At 39.0% G+C, this 12,064-nt stretch overlaps 1 protein-coding gene across 2 annotated transcripts in view; it reads right to left on the reverse strand.

Moving 5' to 3' along the window:
• mlip (muscular LMNA-interacting protein) overlaps window positions 1-12,064 on the reverse strand; it is a 28,229-nt gene that overhangs the window by 7,686 nt on the left and 8,479 nt on the right. The window contains exons 3-11 of one of the 2 annotated variants that reach the window (XM_014016357.1): window positions 10,318-10,455; window positions 8,452-9,924; window positions 8,273-8,344; window positions 7,165-7,236; window positions 7,003-7,086; window positions 6,845-6,880; window positions 6,259-6,300; window positions 2,653-2,715; window positions 2,397-2,519 (exon numbers count right to left, since the gene is read on the reverse strand). In XM_014016357.1, coding sequence (XP_013871811.1) covers window positions 2,397-2,519; window positions 2,653-2,715; window positions 6,259-6,300; window positions 6,845-6,880; window positions 7,003-7,086; window positions 7,165-7,236; window positions 8,273-8,344; window positions 8,452-9,924; window positions 10,318-10,455 — 2,103 coding nt within the window. Of the gene's footprint in view, window positions 1-2,396; window positions 2,520-2,652; window positions 2,716-6,258; window positions 6,304-6,844; window positions 6,881-7,002; window positions 7,087-7,164; window positions 7,237-8,272; window positions 8,345-8,451; window positions 9,925-10,317; window positions 10,456-12,064 lie in introns of both variants that reach the window. The other variant, XM_014016283.1, reaches the window with a different exon arrangement.

The following is a 12,064-nucleotide window of genomic DNA, read 5'->3' on the forward strand; positions in this document are numbered from 1 at the left end:
TGCAAAGCCTAAAATTACCTAATGTTCACTGTAGACATCCTATCCCTGACCCCACTCCCTAAACTTAACCATTTATCCTGATCCCTAATGTTAACCTCAGACCCCCGACCCAAAGACCCCTGGTGGCGCAACCCGGAAAAGCCGCGGGCGGCAAGGACTGACGCGAGGGGGGTACCTGATGCRTSAAAATTGGACGCAAAGGGACCTTTGAAAAACGTCAATATGTGACGACTCGGGAGTGAGAATGTGTTGAAACATCTGTGTCTAACCATCCAAGATTGTCTTTCACTTTTTGATGTTATTTTGTTTGTTTGTTTGTTTGTTTGTTTGTTTGTTTGTTTGTTTGTTTGTTTGTCTGGTGACTTTTACCCAGCTGTGCTTCCTGCTGCAGCAAGTAATTATTCCACATTTTGCATAATTTGACAATCCACTTTGTGATATCAGTAATAAAAATTAACATCTTTTTCACGCAGTTTGTGAAATGAATCTAAATTTGTGTGTGGTATTTATTAAAACCTTAAAACTGAAACTATGCTTTTCTGAACTCTTACATGCATTAGAGTTTAATAAAAGTATTAAAATCTCCCCTTTCGGTGGTTCAGTTCCAGTATAACATGAGAAATTATTAGTGATGCAGGTGGAAAAAGATAAAAGCTCTGACACATGAAGTATCTTATTATTTTTTCATGTTTTTCTTTGATAAAACTCTCTGAAGGTGAACTTCTGTACCTTTTTTTCTCACATACCTTTAGTGTAATTAACAACACAGTAACGTCTGAGAAATGTGATGTCGACAGCTACTTTACAACAAAAGGTCAAAACCCGGAACTGAAATGCATCTCTGTGTGTCGCTGACAGCCTGTAATTAAACATCTCTTTCCCCACTTTATGTGCCAAAAAAACAGGTTACATCAGCCACAACTCACTGTGAGCAACAAACAAGAAATTCTAAATAATAAGTCAGCAGCTCTAAAATGTGACGCTCAAATTGGACATAAGTGTTCCAGATCAGCCCGAGGGAAACAAATGCATGCTGACATTCCATCCGCTGTATTGTGTAACAGAAGTGATGTAAGAACGAGCTGAACAATACGTGAAATAACTTATGTGGCGTGTCTCTGTGTGATTCTTTTCCAATCTGAGGCAACCCAGCAATTGCTTTGAAACTTTCTATAGACTTTAAATCACTTTCTGTGCAGAAAGGTAAAGATCAGAACTGTKCTTCAACCTGCATGTGTCTCACATTCTTCTCTTTTGTCCCTTAATACTCAGTCCTATTCATTCTGACAAAACATTAAAGSGGCAATATCATGTAAAATCAACTTTTTTGAGTTTTATATCTTGTTATACTCTCATAAAAAAAACATGCCCAAAGCCTTGMTTTGACTCATTYATGCATRTTTGAGAAATCCTGCAGYGTTTTTAGGMAGCCATGCTGAGGAGCAAAACGACAGGTGGGGACCAGAAACACCTTTTGGGACAAGCTCCTCCTCTGGGATGTGTCTTTAAGCCGAACTTCCTCATGGCAGAGCACCACCCCCCCCACCCCCCGCCCGCTCTGCGACTCCGCAGTTACATGTTGAAATGGGCGTGACCAAAGTGGTTGGATTTTCTTAAAGAGACAGAGACCTATTTCAAGGCATTTAGAAACTGTCAAGATGAGAAGTAAATCGTTTTGGGGATTTTTACAAATATATAGCTCTTTCATAAGCTAAAAATGGGACATAGTTACTTTATTTTAGTATAAAACTGAAATATAGGCTTGGAAATCACATAATATCGCCCTTTTAATACATCAGACTTTCATGATTTCAATGTAAAAAGAAAAAAGCAGACACCAGAAGTTCCCTAAATCTTTGTTTTTGCTAAAAGTATGACAGATGTAGTGCTAGGTTGTTATGAACTGTCCATCAGGTTAATTTCTATTYATTTTAATGAAATCAATCAATAAATAAATCCACCTGCCTTTAGCATCCAATGTCAAATCTGTTTACATCATGCATTGATGATGATCATGTTCAATGTCTACCTGTTTGTTCACAATTTGGTTATATTTTTGTAAAACGAACGACACTTTTTGGACAGATTTTTAATGGTGTTGTATGTAGGCCATGGCTGCCCTGATTTCTAAACTTTGGCATCAGCTAAAAAAATTTTAATAAAAAACATCAATCTATAAATTTTAGGTTATTACAAGTTAGTTTTTAATTTAATTTAACTGATCGTTTAGCCTAATAAAAAGTATTTTATTTTAGATTTACTTTTCATATTGTATATGTAATAATTAACCTGTCTGCTTGTTAAAATATAAATATTTTGTTTTACTAAACAAATTTTTTCATTAAAACAGCTATTTTTTAAATAAAGCTAAAACTGACTATACTCATCTCACTCACCTTTTTCTTGTCAGCTGAAGTTTGCTTGAAAAGCTGCCCGTAAGGACTGGACTGAAATTCATCCTCATCCTTCACTGTCAGTCTTGGAATGGCTGTCATTGGGCGAACCACTCCAAGTTTTGTCTAAATAACAAGATTGTAAATTTATCAGCAACAATGAAGTCGTGAAGCAAGTAAATTTCTGCAACACTTAACAACATCACTGCACTGGAGAAAAACAAACAGCATCAGCAGCTCTCCATTAATGAAGATGTACCTTTTTAGGAAACATCATGTTTCTTTCTTTACAGGCAGATGGGTGCAAGCTGCACAAAGATGCCTAAACAAAGAAAACGCATTAGAGTCCAAAAACAGGCAACAAAAACAAGACTTGAAATAAAAGAACCATTTTCTCAGTAAATTATTTATTTTTGTCTTTTGTACATGAGAGCTAAAAATAAAATCAATTAGTGTGTCATCTTGCAGGTTTTAACGAGGACATATCATGATTTTAAATCCTTCCTTAACATTTGAATCATTCACTTGGTGTGTGTATAAAGTGGAAATGCAATTCAAAAAGCAAAATAAGGAATAGAGAAAAGTGAACGGACTGAAAAATATGACCCAAACAAAGAGCATATAATCGCAAGATCGACAAAGACCTACTTTAAATTGTCAATGCTTCTGGAGACAGAGCAAACAGGCAAGATTTCAGGTGGTGCCCCTTGTGCAGTTTTTATAAATCTCACTGCCAATTTACAAGCATTCACGTAACAAATTAAGCAATTTTGTTTTTGAAAACAGATTAAAATAGTACCAAAGCAGACTGAGAGCGCTACAGACACCTTTATTAGCTTGAGTAATCGATTAGACTAAATCAGCTATACTCAGATAAAACCAAGTTTAATTTTGTTATTTGTCCCCCTTATGTGGCGCTCCCTGGATAGACAGCACCCTTAGCATTTGCCTATACTGCCCATGTCACAGGCCGGCCCTGCCTAGAGCACATCACAAGCACACAACAAAATGTATTTAAGGGCTAAAAAAGATAATTTTGAATGTGTCCTCTTTAAGGGTTTACAACTCAGTGTGATAAGCAGTCCTTGAAAGAATGGTTACCAGTGATGTAAAAATATCATATATTGATTAAAACGATTAATGAGTGTTAATGAGTGTTAGGTGGGCACATGACATCATCATTTTGATCGCAGACTTGTGAACTGAATTGAAATCATATCATGTCACACTTTATGATACTGAGAAACATCCTGTCGTCATCCAAACAAGTTGATACAATATTGTACCATGAAAAAGCTGAAATAGTAACAGGTAGACAGGCTGCAATATTGATCAGGTAGACAACTACTCAGGATTGTCCTGGGTGGTTAATCTACACCAACGTATTACCGGGAAGGTACCTGGTAGGTAGGTAGCAACTTATTTAGCTTCAACTGTTCAAGGTTTTGAAAAATTCCAGACTTCAAATGTTCAGTATTAATACACATCCATTTTTCATGATAAAATTTTACAAATAGACTCAGTGGTACAACTTTGAAACATACCCTAAGATTTATTTTTTAAACCAACATTTGTACCAACATTGTGTAAATTAGGAAACACTGGGACCGAGGTAATGTGTTAATGAGGCACTTTTTCCTAACAATGTCAGGCAGGATGTCAGCTGGTGCATGCTCAGTAAACAGCTTATTGCTGCTTTTTCTTCCTTTTTGCTTTCTGGGCCTTTTGAACTATCAGATTTTTTTGTAAGAACCTCCATGATGCATGTGGGAGAGAATATAGCAAAGAAACAAATGCTGTCTATGTGACAGAAGGTTTGGTGGAAAAACTTAACCTCAAACTTTAGGCGATCACGAGGCGCCACAAGATTGTGACACAAACTGTCCAAATGACAGCTGCTGTGATGGCTCTGCAGCATGTCCACCATGGGGCATTTCAACGAATCAGTCTGCAAAGGGGACCGAAATGCCAATAAAATCTAATACGTGCAACATAGCTGCCCCRTCTACGAAACATTTGGTAACATTTATACGGTTAAATATTGAATTCAACTGAAGTGATATGGAGTTTATTAATAAAGCAACATAAATCTCACACTTATTTTTTAGAAAGAAAAGAAAAGAAATCCAAGTTTGCAGATTATTACCAGAGACTTTTTTCTGTCATTCTCAGATTGCTTCTAAAAACTAACATCACACATATGAGTAATCAACATTCAGTAACTATTTACATTTTTTTTTATTTCTGAGTTTTACCATTAAATCCACTTAGCTTCCCCAAGGTCACATCTTTGTCTCGTTTTCTTGCAACAACAATTTTTCAGAGTATAATTATTTCTTCTTAGCTGAACATTAAACATACATTTCTTGTCTTTAACCTCTCTACATCCTGATAAACAGATCCCTACTAGAATGTGATCAACTGTGATTTAAATGTGATTGTTTAATCAAGATCTACAGATGGATGAAAATAATTTAAACTTCTTTACTTCACACCATCACTTCTGCATCAGACATGAGAGACTTTCATTTATAAAGGAAAGGAAATGTACCACAACTGCAAAAGAAGACTTGCAAATGTTTTTGTCTCGTTCTTTAAAATGAATGAATGAATGAAGCTCTTGTCACATAAAATTGGCCATCTTTAATATCGTATTTTCCAGAGCCCTGGAGGTTGATATGGGGTGGGAGGTTTTTTATTTATTTATTTTGGGAGGGTAGTATTTTGCATTTCCAGGCAAAAGATTTTGCTTTCACTTTCAATACTTTAGCTTTCCTTAGTAATATTTTTATGTTGAGTTTAATGTTTTTAAATGCTTGATATTAATGTTACTAGCTGCAAATGAGTCTTTTATTTTGAAATCGCCAATTACTGACAAGGATGTGTCACCACTAGTTAAGGAAATTCACGGTGATTGCGTGGCTACATCAAGTTAAACTGTCTATATAACTCCATGCTTGGCTGTGACTGTTGATTTCAAAGCTGAATTAAAGTAGTACCTCCCATATAGTGTTACAAATCTCAGGCAGGAATGAACCCACGATGCAGGCAGTTTCAAGGTTCCAAAAAAACAAAGTATTTATTTAACAAAAAAGGTGCYGACTGGGCAGCTCAAAAACTCTGAGTGGCTGGCAAGGCAAGACAAGGCACAGAACAGAACAGAACAGAACAGAACAGAACAGAACAGAACAGAACAGAACAGAACAGAACAGAACAGAACAGAACAGAACAATGACCTGACAGGGAAGTGAAGACAAGACACAGAATATAAAGGTGAGACTAATGAGCACAAACAGGAAACACCTGGCGGGGCTGGAGCAAAGGCAAACAGGAGGAACAAAACAGAGGAACATAACAGAAAAATCAGAATAAAGTCAAAATAAAAACATGAAACCAGACGAAACATAACATATAGTGGTGCACATGTGATTTTTTTTTAAATATTTTTTGAGAGGTAACGCAAAAAGTAAGTGAGTAAGAAAAAAAATTTCCCCATATCCCTTCTGGTGCTCCATAGATTTTAGCATCCATAAACCAGGCATAATCATTTTAAATACCTGTATTAATGGCATTTTTAATTGATGCTGAAAATTGAAGTTCTTGTTGTTTTTACTTCTAAAAGAGAAACCTTTAAACATGTGAGCAACATTAATCATTTTTCATCAATCTGTATTTTTTTTTTTGTTTGTTTTGTTTTTTACAGCAAAAATCCAAAGTCAGTGTCTACATTTGTGTGAATGTGTTGTTTGAGCAGCAATTTGTTGTAATGATTGTTTTGGATGTAAAACCTTGAGGAAAAAAAAGAAGAAGATAAAAAAGGCAAACGCTTTAAATTCATCTGACAAACTGCGTGACTTCTACTTACATATTTGGTTTCACGCCCCAAGGATTTCGACAATGAAGAGTTCTGCTGAAGGTAAGAAAGCAAAGGATGATAAAAAAAAACACAAAATCCTAAAGGGAAGTAGAAATTCTATATCTTCAAACTGATTTAATATTTCAAATATGTTCAATGTAAAAAGGCTGAAAACAAGTTCTTGGGGCAAATGCCACATGGATTATTTAAGCAGAATAAAGTTGCTTTTGTTTTTACTCTTGATGTTTTTTAAATGTTTTTAATATTTCATTAATGACTAAAATGCCTACATTCAGCTCTTGGACCTGGACATGACTCACAGCATGCAGCATTTCTTGGAAAATGCTTTAAATTACTCCTGTTTTCTCTGTAAACTGTAAGGGGTCATTTCCTTTGAAAAATAATAAAGAACGATTTTTATTCTTTGGGTGCAGGAAACTGAGAATGTTCTGTCTGCAAAACAAAAACGATGTCATATCCAACATCCTTACTTTAATATTTTAGATGCAGTTTAAGTGTTGTTAGTTTTTATAGCAGTATTAAGAGCTCAAAAATAAAATAAAATAAAAATAAAACGTGGTTATACGTATTTTACCTGGGAACCAACGGTGATCGGTGACCTTGAGGTCTTCTGTCCACAGGATAGTTTGCACAGAAAGTTGAAAAAATGAGTCCGTTATATTACTTTTTAATATTACACATCAACATTTTTATATTGATTATTTTCAATCAGTCAAATATGATTCAACTCACTTCAGGAATGGCGTTTGCCAGTATTTCATCAATAACCGCGTACAGCTGATCTGACTTTTGCCGGAGCTCAGCCGGAGAGCACATCTGTGGAAATAACTGATTTATTCCAGGTTTTATGCAACGTTTTCACATAAGAACCAGCAGCCACGCGTGCAGCTGTACCTCTGAGTGGGTGTCTGTAACAAGTTTGTCCTGTGAGTCACTGGGATTCTGCTCTACCTGCTCATCAATCACCTGCAAATGCAAACAGAAGAGAGCGAGCTCACCACAGGGATTATTCTCTGCAAGTGGCAGCCATAAATTCCAAAATTTTCAATTTCCTTTTCCTATCATCTCTTCTGTGTTCTGCATGCCCGATTCATCAATGCTGAGAATAATGCGCTGATTTTCAATTCTTTCCAAGCCTGGTTTGGCTTCATTTTCTTTTAAAGGCTTCAGACTAATAAGAATTCTGATTTATTATTTGATGTTTTTTTTTAAAAAAGAACAGTGATTTTATTGCACATTAGTGTTTAATATTGCTGCATGAAATTCTGTTTGTAGCTTTAATCATTGTTGTTATTGTTATTATAAAATAAAACATTAGTTTTTCGTTCAGTAACTTAAAATATTCAGTTGTGAGGTCATGACATCACCAATTCTTAGATTTAGTCCTCATTAAATGCTGAAAACAAGAGAGCTGTCTAGGAGCAGCAGAGATCATGTTTGGGGGAAAAAAGTTAATCAGAAACTTGTAAAAACTCTGAAGAAGCTTCAAGGACGTGGAGCTGAAAGACGACTTGATGAGAAAAGTCTGCGAAGGGCGGTGCAGATTGATGAGGGAGAAAACATGACGAGGGACATCAAAAAGAGCTTCAGGCTGGTTTAGACCAACTTTAAATATCAGTTTTCCACCCGAACCACAGACAGAAGTCTGAGCCAAGTAAAGTTCAAAACGTTTAGACCAGGAGGGACTCCGAATTATTGGGGAAAAGGTCCAAAACTCAACACAAAAGTTAATAATTACGTTTTTCTGACACATTTGATTTATATTTTCTGAATCAAATAATCTAACTCTTTGATTGGTTGTGGTTAATTTGAACTGACTCCAAAAGCTGATCAGTTGTAAATGCAGTTATTACTTTCAGAGAATGTCATTAAATGCTACCAATTTGCTCAAGAGATATTTTACCTGTTGCAACTTTTTTTTGGACTTCAAACCAATTTTTAAGGAGTTTTAACAGGATAACAAGATGGACGCCTGGGATTAGAGGTAAGTGTGCAGACTCACTTGTTGATCCAACAGGATGGTGTTTGTGGGAATCGCAGCGAGCGACTTGTAGCTCAGCTTAATCTTGTGTGTCTAGTATTCAAAGGGAAAAATGGGGGGCAAAGGAGGACAAATGAGTCGTCTGCAGTTTATGAAAGGCAAATATTATAAAGTTCATCGGGCAGTTTGAGACGCCGTACCTTTCTTTTTTTACCATCCCTGTCGCTGCAGTCTGAAATCCCACTCCCCGGCCTTGGCGAGGGAGTGGAGCGCAGGGACAAGGACGGAGACGGGGTGAAGTCTCTGACTTGCGGAGCAGGGGAGGGTGTGGGTGTGGGGGAGTCTGCGGGGGTCACCCACCCAGAGAGGACAATGGGTTTGTATCGAGAAGGAGACAGGCAGTGGGTTTTGTGGACAGCTTTGGAGGGAGTGGTACTCCTGGTTCCGGGCCAGCCCCCCACCGACTCGAACCCTCCAGCCTTGGTGGCTGGAGTTGAATGAGGGCGGGGGGGTGCGGCGTCTGCGCAAACAGGGTGAGGTGAGCTGTGTGAATGGGAAGATGGGGAGACGGGCGGAGATCTCAGCTGCTGAGAGAGCATCTGGAGCCGTGAGAGAGATGAAGCCGGTTGACGAGTCCAGCTCTGGGGGACGGGAGGCTCACTTTTATGTTCAGAGGGTGAGGAGGTGAGATTTCTGATGCCATTATCGGCGTAGTCCTTGAGGAACGTGTTGCCGGGCCTCGGCTCATGCAAGACGGATCTGTGTGGTGTTCTTTCAGAGTTATCACGCCTCGGTGGAGAAACGGCGGTGACACTTGAAAACAAAGGCGCTTGAGGGCGTTTGCTCTTTGTCGGCGGAGGAGAAATCACCTGCGTCTGTCTAAGGTTCACCTGAGCTTGAGGGCATTTTCTGTCGTGAGCGCTCAACTCCACGGTCGGGGAAACAGCGGCCTCCCTGCAAACGTGGCTCTGACCGTCTATGGAGGCGGACGAGGAGAACCGGGAGGAAAACTCAAAGGGAATGGACGCCACGCTGGAGGCAGCAGAGCATGCCTTACAGAAGGACAGGGTCACGGGATTGACAGGCCAGCAGGGGGTGTAGGGTCTCTGCAGCGGGGAAGACAGGACAGGGAGACGACCTTTCCTGAGGATGGCAGTCAGGAGGGAGAGGCGGGTGACGGGAGGTCGGTGCCGGGGGGTGGGGGTCTGCGTACAGGAAGACGACAAACTGTCGCAAGATGAGAAACAGGTCTGGGGGGTGCTAATCAGGCTAGATCCAGAAGCCAGAGTGTGCCTCTTGATCCGGATGATTGAAGGAGAGAAGACACCCGAGCGAACGGACGAGCACGGAGAAACCGTTCGGCTGAAAGAGGTCGGGGACATTAGGATAGACTCGCGGGACGAGGCCGGGGTGGGGAACAGGTCTGGGGAGCTGGTGGGGCTCGTTCTGTCTTCTGGAACAGGCCTCTCGTGCGTAAAGCAAGCCAGTGTGTCTTCAGAATGTCCAGAGATATTGTGACACTGCTGCCGGGAACTGCCCCTGTGTTTATCAACAGCTGATCCCATGGAGACCGTCCCCACGGCTGCATGGTCAGGGGTATTTTCAGACTGAGCGTCGACTGAAGGAGGAGCTCTGGTTTGAGARGAGTTCCTGTGATCTGGTAGAGACCGCAACTGTGGATGGACATAATAAAGTTTATTATTTCGTGTCTTTTTCATAAAGGTTTTACCTAATTCTCAAACTTCAGTGACTTTTCTGTTCAAACCCTTTGTTAGTTGGTTTGTCACTTGTGGCAGATTTGTTAAAATACAACAAATACACCGTTTGGCACAATGACAAGAACTTAATCTCTTCTTAATAAAAACTCTGTGAAACATTAAAACGACATGCATTTCAATCCCTCAGATTCCAAGTAAACAGACATGAAAACCCCAATCTGTTTATCTTTTAATCCCAGGACCAAGACTGTTAATTTCTTCAAGTTAGTATTCCGCAAACCCACTCCATCATGTCAATTAAAGTCTTCTGCTGTCCTCACAAAATCCTGTAAGGTGTTTTGTACTTACTTGAGGTTCTGCTCCCAGTCGGGTTATATTTGCTTTTTCTGTTTCCACAAAGTCCCTGATAAAGACCATCTCTGCTTTGAAAGGTTCCCCCGCTGACATGCCGCCCCCGGCTGTCTTCTCGTAGGACATGGCCTCGTTCTGACAGGGGAGAGGTGGTTGGAGATGTTTAGGAGGAAGCGGGCATGTGAAACCTGAGTCAAAGCAGGGCTGAGCTTGGTTGCACCACACATATAATTCATATGCACAACCACACGTCATGCTGATATTTATGTAGCACATGCCTTATCGTCAGTGGTGACTGATCCCCCCACCCCCACCCCAACCCAGTTGTATTTACAGGCAGCTTGTGGTCATCAAGTATTTAAAACGACTATTTTACTGTACGTCAGAACTGTTTGACCTTGTAATCACATTTTACAAGAAGTTATCAGTCTGTGCTGTTTAAACCAAACGTAATTAAAATGTTTATGGATTATATACCATAATTAATATTTTTTATACAAAATGGCAGCACCTAAAGCTTAAGGTGAGTTTAGTTTGGAATGCTTTATTCAAGTTGGGGGGGGGGGATGTGTAAATATGCTACTTTTAACTGAGGCATGTTGGAGGTGAGCAACAAAATAACACGTGACTCAGAATACAGATTTGCAAGCTGTAAACATAAAAAGATTATGATTTTTTTTTATGGCTGCCAATAAGCTGTAAGCATCGCTGGATGAAAATATTTCAAATTCAGTAAGACTGCAAGTGAATTTTTTCCCGCCAATTTTGCCTTGTTCACCCGCCTCCAACAGTTGCAGCCCAGAGAGATTTAACCTGAATCAACATCTTTATTCRGATATTCCCACAAAAAGTTCACTTTAAATTAATCTGACTTCTACTACTGTAACTATTACGCTGTTCTGACAAAGTAATTGAGTTATCTCCTAAAAAGATGACATTTTGGTCAACCCTGACTGTTTTGATGGAGAAAAAGTATTGCACACGTTTTTGAAGCATGTACAAATTCAAAAAGAAAAAAATTTGGGAAAACCGGGAAACATTTTGAGGTATTTTATAGACAAACACCATTGCTCAACAAGTCCCCAACAGTTATAGCTCAGCAAGATTAACAATTGTTGCTTTTGTTGTTTATTTCAATCTCCTAAAACAGTGTTTTTCGCTGAAAGCTGAAAGCCAGAAAGCTGAAGGGAAGATAAGAAAAAAAAGCCAACAATTAAAATGTTAATCTAATAAATGTTTTAAATCATTATCATAAAATTTTATCAGTTTTTCAATCATAATGTAAAAATGTAATTTATATTAATATACTGAAATGTTTAGGAGAGCTTTGATTTCTTTTGTTCTTTTTTTATTGTTAAAAATTTGTTGAAAAGTTGTTGTTTTTTAAGTGTTCAAAGCGTGTCGGTCAATAAAATTCTTATGTTAAACAAATTTAATAATTATTAAATAGTGAATACAATAATTTTGTTTTTTGCATATTTTGTAGCATTGCTTGTGAGTTTGCAGCTAATGCTGTTTGGAGGGCCATGTCAGTAAGTCGGGCTCGTTTCCGGGAGAGTTGGACTCCGCCAAGGCTGCCCTTTGTCACCGATTCTGTTCRTTACTTTCATGGACAGAATTTCTTGGCGCAGCCGAGGTGTTGAGGGGATCCGTTCTGGTGGCCTTAGGGTCGCATCTCTGCTTTTTGCGGATGATGTGGTCCTGTTGGCTTCATCGGAACGAGATCTGCAGCTCTCACTGGAGC

Source organism: Austrofundulus limnaeus, unplaced genomic scaffold, assembly GCF_001266775.1.
Source record: "Austrofundulus limnaeus strain Quisiro unplaced genomic scaffold, Austrofundulus_limnaeus-1.0 Scaffold0, whole genome shotgun sequence".
In the NCBI taxonomy this organism is placed as follows: Eukaryota; Metazoa; Chordata; class Actinopteri; order Cyprinodontiformes; family Rivulidae; genus Austrofundulus; species Austrofundulus limnaeus.